This window comes from Penaeus chinensis, chromosome 23 (assembly GCF_019202785.1).
Source record: "Penaeus chinensis breed Huanghai No. 1 chromosome 23, ASM1920278v2, whole genome shotgun sequence".
Classification (NCBI taxonomy): Eukaryota; Metazoa; Arthropoda; class Malacostraca; order Decapoda; family Penaeidae; genus Penaeus; species Penaeus chinensis.
Genome location: NC_061841.1, coordinates 5,403,844 through 5,408,843, shown reverse-complemented (window position 1 = coordinate 5,408,843; position 5,000 = coordinate 5,403,844). Strand labels below are relative to the sequence as shown.

The 5,000-nt window shown below is 53.7% G+C and overlaps 1 protein-coding gene across 7 annotated transcripts in view; it reads left to right on the top strand.

Moving 5' to 3' along the window:
- LOC125037557 overlaps positions 1-5,000 on the top strand; it is a 117,056-nt gene that overhangs the window by 106,543 nt on the left and 5,513 nt on the right. For 3 of the 7 annotated variants that reach the window (XM_047630739.1, XM_047630735.1, XM_047630740.1), the window contains exons 3-6: positions 176-425; positions 1,057-1,531; positions 1,941-4,528; positions 4,746-4,926. In XM_047630739.1, the coding sequence (XP_047486695.1) occupies positions 176-425; positions 1,057-1,531; positions 1,941-4,528; positions 4,746-4,926 (3,494 nt within the window). The remainder of the gene's footprint in view (positions 1-175; positions 426-1,056; positions 1,532-1,940; positions 4,529-4,745; positions 4,927-5,000) is intronic. The other 4 variants (XM_047630738.1, XM_047630741.1, XM_047630737.1 and 1 more) reach the window with 4 other exon arrangements.

Below are 5,000 nucleotides of genomic sequence, written 5' to 3'. Positions count from 1 at the left end.
TCCTCAAAATCCATCCTTCCATCCATCCCCATCTACCCATGCTCCATCCTACCTCATCTTTCCACTTTATCTTATCCCCCCGTCCTTCTATCCTCGATCCCATCCCATCCTACCCTCCTATCCTCCCATACTCCCATCCTCCATCCTCCCCTCGCTTGCCCGTGCACTAACACAGCCTGCCGTGCGCTAGGTATCGCGAGAGTTACAGCCGCGAGGTGGGGACGGCGGCGTCGCTGTGCCCGGGGCGCGACGGCTCGGGGCGCGTGTCGGTGCTGGAGCCGAGCCAGGGCCAGCTGCAGGACCTCTCCTACGAGACCCTGGCCAGGAACCTCGACGCCAACCTCGCCCAGATCGACATGGACGACTTCCACAGCGAGGACATCCACAACATCCTCACGCTGCCCACCATGTGCGGCGAGTTCCAGGTGAGTCCCGGGGACGTCGCTTAGATGTGAATTTGAAATGTGTTAAAGAGCTTTCAGAATGTTTTTAATTTTGTTTTAATGAGTTTTCGGAAAGTTTCTTTCTAAGTCATAAAAAATAGGGTTTTCAGGCTATCATAGAGGTATTTATTATATTTTTTTTTTGTTGTAATATGACATAAAAATGTGAATGATTCTTATACTAGTTTATATAAATATAACCATTTGTGTGTGTCTGTGTGTGTGCGTGTTTGAGAGAGAGAGAGGGAGTGAGAGTGAGAGTGAGAGAGAGAGTGAGAGTGAGAGAGAGAGAGAGAGAGAGAGAGAGAGAGAGAGAGAGAGAGAGAGAGAGAGAGAGAGAGAGAGAGTGAGAGAGTGAGAGTGAGAATGAGAATGAGAATGAGAGAGAGAGAGAGAGAGAGAGAGAGAGAGAGAGAGAGAGAGAGAGAGAGAGAGAGAGAGAGAGAGAGAGAGAGAGAGAGAGAGAGAGAGAGAGAGAGAAGAGAGAGAGAGAGAGAGTGAGAATGAGAATGAGAATGAGAATGAGAATGAGAATGAGCGAGAGCGTGAGAGCGAGGGCGCGGAGTGTGTGCGCCCCTGGCCGGCCTGAAGGGAGTGATAACCTCCAGCGCAGTCCCTCCTGCAGAGCGCCGAGGACGGAGAGATGTTCGCCAGCGTCTCGGGCTCCATGATGGACCGCTACGACCTGGACTCGTCCGTGTCGCCGCGCTCCTCCTCCCACTGCGACCGGGAGGAGGAATGCGACGAGGAGGAAGAGGAAGAAGAAGAGGAGGAGGAGGAGGAGGATGACCGCGAGGGCGGCCACCGCGGCGACGGCCGGAGGGACGACGAACTGGAGGCGGAGGGCGAGGAGGAGGAGTACAGCGGCGTGAGCGGGGAGCTGTCCCTGTACCAGTCCGGGCCGCTGTTCTCCCCGCTGAAGGAGCCACCGCCGCTGGCCAACACCACCTTCAGCGTGGACTCCCTGGACTGCGACTCCCTCCACGACGACCTCATCCTCACCTGCCAGGCCAACAAGGACAACTACACCATCGCCTTCGAGGGGTCCTTCGTGCAGTACTCCGAGGACTCCGACTACCACGAGGCTGGTCAGTATCGCGCGGGAAAAGAGCCTTCGTCAGGAGGCGCTTCACGTTCTCGTATTGCATTAATAATTGGTGATTCGTAAATATAACAAATTATGTTATTATTGATACCTGTTTTATATCAAAATGATCCTGATATTTTGTCTTGCCCATAGTGATATAGTGTATTTCGAATTTATAGATTCTTCATTTTCATACATTTGATTGTGAATAGTGAGAAACGATTTTAAAAAGAACTATTTGTATGTATTATCTTATTGATGACAAATTAATTTCATAATTATGATCATCTTGGTGACATTTCAATTCTTAATGAAATTCCTTTAATGATAATAATTAAGTGACAGAGCAATTATCTTTAACTCAGCATACCATTACTTAGTGCCTCACCTGTGGCCCCATTGCCCCCCAGTAGAGAGCGAGTCCAGCGGCTGCAGCCACCACTGGTCCGGGGAGCGGCTGGAGGGCCGCTGCTCCGCCCCCTCCATGACCCACTCCGACGAGCCCTATACCACCTGGTCGAGAGTGAGCCGCAGGTCGTCGCGAACGCCGGAGGTGCCTTCGAGGGCAACCATCGCCCACCCACAGCCGGGAGGAGGCAGCCGCGGGGCCGAGAGCGCCAAGCCCCCGGCCCAGGGCCAGTCTAGCAGCAAGAGCAACAGCATGCCCAACCTCATGCGGCGCTCGCTCATGCGGCGGTCTCTCGAGGCTGCCGGAGGGTGCGTCAAGGTGTTCGACTTGCAGAACAGCATGCGGTCCAGCCAGAGCAGCAGGACGATAGGGAACGAGGCGAGCAACTTCTCGCTGGTGAAGCTGTTCATGCGGCAGAAGAGTCTGAGCAAGGAGGCCGTGAGTCTGTCGTCGAGCATATCGCAGGAGGGCGCCTGCTGCTCCAGCTCGGACAACCAATCCAACGTGCACGACTCCTCCGACTGGCCCATGAACAGCCAGTCCGAGAACGACATGGACGGGAGCGCCTCGCCGGTGCCGCCGCCGACTCTCATGCGGCAGAACGGCGTGGTGTACCACGAGCGCGGCTTCAGGCGGAGAAGAGGCTCCCTGGGAGCGCCGGAGATAACGCCGAGAGCCAACAACGTCACCTCGAACCTGCAGGACTTCAGTGGTGACACCACCACCAACACGGGCACCACAGACACAGCTGCTATCACTGCCAATGCCCAGCAAGACGGGCTCCTAAACAACAACAACAACAATATAATATCTGCAGCAGCAGTGCTAGACAACAATAGCGTCCAGCTCACGAACACTATGGATAACGTGACCAGCTTTGAGGACAGCCTGAAGGAGACGAGTCCCTGCTCCAAACCGCCCGTCACCAGCCCCATCCGGGAGGAGCCGGAGGGCATGGACATTTCGATGGACAGCCGGGGGGAGAGCAAGGTGCTCCTCGACCAGTCGGAGAAGGAGACGAAGATTGCGGATGTGCTTAGGCTCAGAGACAACAAGCTGAACATGGATAAGAACAACATGTCTCCCATCAAGAACATTGCCGGCAAGGACAATGGAAATAAGAACATGAACAAGAATGCCTTCAACATCCGCGTGGACGAGCGGAAGAGATCTCAGTCACCGGGGACACCCAAGAAGAGTGGCGGCAGCAACCGGCGCGAGGGGCCCAACAGCACGCCACGCCGCAGACAAGACTCCGGCAACTCCTCCAGCGGCTACCTCTCCAACAGGGGCTCCACAGAGAAGATCAGGAGACCTTCAGACTCTGACACTCCCCAGCAGAAGCCTCGACCGAAACCCCGAGTGCTGAAGCAGATGTCAGACCAGTGCCTTCAGACTTCCAACATGAAGGTGTCTGCAACCGTCAACACAAGCTTCGATTTCGACAAGAAAGAAGTCTACGTTTATTATCCAAATTATGCCTTACCCGACCTTGCGTTCCTCAAGGATAAGAAATACTGCATGGACGCCCGGGTCTTCCTCGTCCCTCAGCACTACCACGTTCGGCCTGAGGAGGTGAGACGAGCCAGGGAGGCCAGGGCCAGGCGCCCCTTCTCGTGCGGAGACATGGAGAAACTCAAGAAGCACGGATTCAGCCACATTCGGGACTGGGATTCTCTGAATTTCCTGCTGCCAAAAGAACTGAAAGAAATGCTGCTTGATGAAACAGAGTGCATGGAAACTACAAAGCCCTCGTTCTGCCAGTCCCCGAAGCCCTCCCGGCGCCCTATGAGCTGTGATTACACACCACAGAGGTACTCGCACGAACTAAAGGGCTCCGCCAGCAGCAGCTCCACACAGCCTTCCTCGGGCTTCAGAGGGTCCTCTACGATGCTCAATGACTCCGAAGGGGAAAATGGAGGCCTGGACCAGAGATACGTTTATAAGTATGACAGTGCCAGCACAGACTCGGAAGGCATTGAGAAGCCCCCGCCCTTACCCAAGAGGTCTATATCTCTACCAGTCGATGAGAGACACGGGCCAGACGATCCAGATACGCCTCCACCACGACCACCTCTACCGCGGGGCATCCTGCGAAAGACTTCGTCCCTGAAGGAAGACCCATCAAAGGGGGCCGGAGGCCACAACAAACGCTACAGCGCAATTGATCCGGGCAGAGGCAACATGAGGGAGGACCTATTGAAGAGGAGATCCTTGCAGGAGCCCATGGAGTACATGGCACACAGGAACACCAGGGAGACCATCCCCGAGGTAGGTGCCCAACAGCCAACACAGCAGGAGGTGGAGAAGGAGCGGGCGATGAGTCCTCCGTCCCCCATGGGATGCAGCTGCGTCAACCAATGCACAGGGTTCTGTGGTAAGGGTCTTCAGAAGAAAAATCTGCTAAGGGTCAGTGAGCTGCCAGACATCTCCAGCCACGAGGACCTGACGGAGGATGACCTTCTCCGCATCAGGTCACAGGTCAGCACCTTCCTCGTTACAAAGGGAACCAGCCTAAGTCCTATTATGGCCGATGTGAACGGGCCGTGTGACCTCTGCCCGAAGAAGAGTGTCAGCTTTGCAGAAAAGGTATTTACATGGATGCAATATACAGTCTTCAGATTATTTTTCTGCATGCGTTATGATTAAGTTTAAGATTATATGACTGTGAAATGATATTTGGACGTTATCAGTGAATTAATGAAAATATTTTTTCTTAATGAAAGAAATATTAATGAATATCCCCATTCTGATGCCTCAGCCATGTTTATTTGCGAAATTAGAATGCCAGCTTCTCCCTCCCCAGACGCCCAACGCCGAGCTTCCCCCAGGAGGACTTAATACCGACGGGACCGAAGAAGACCCGAGGCCGATGGTGTACGACGCCCACGACAAGAAGACTCTAGTGCTGTCTGTTCGCGCCGCCGTCGAAAAACTAGTCACCCATTTCTCCACTGCTTCGTCACAGCAAGAGAAGATCAAACTAGGTGTGTTATGTGGGATTATTATTATTATTTTTTTTTTAAGGGGTGCTGGGTTTTGTTATAATAGATCTCTTTTT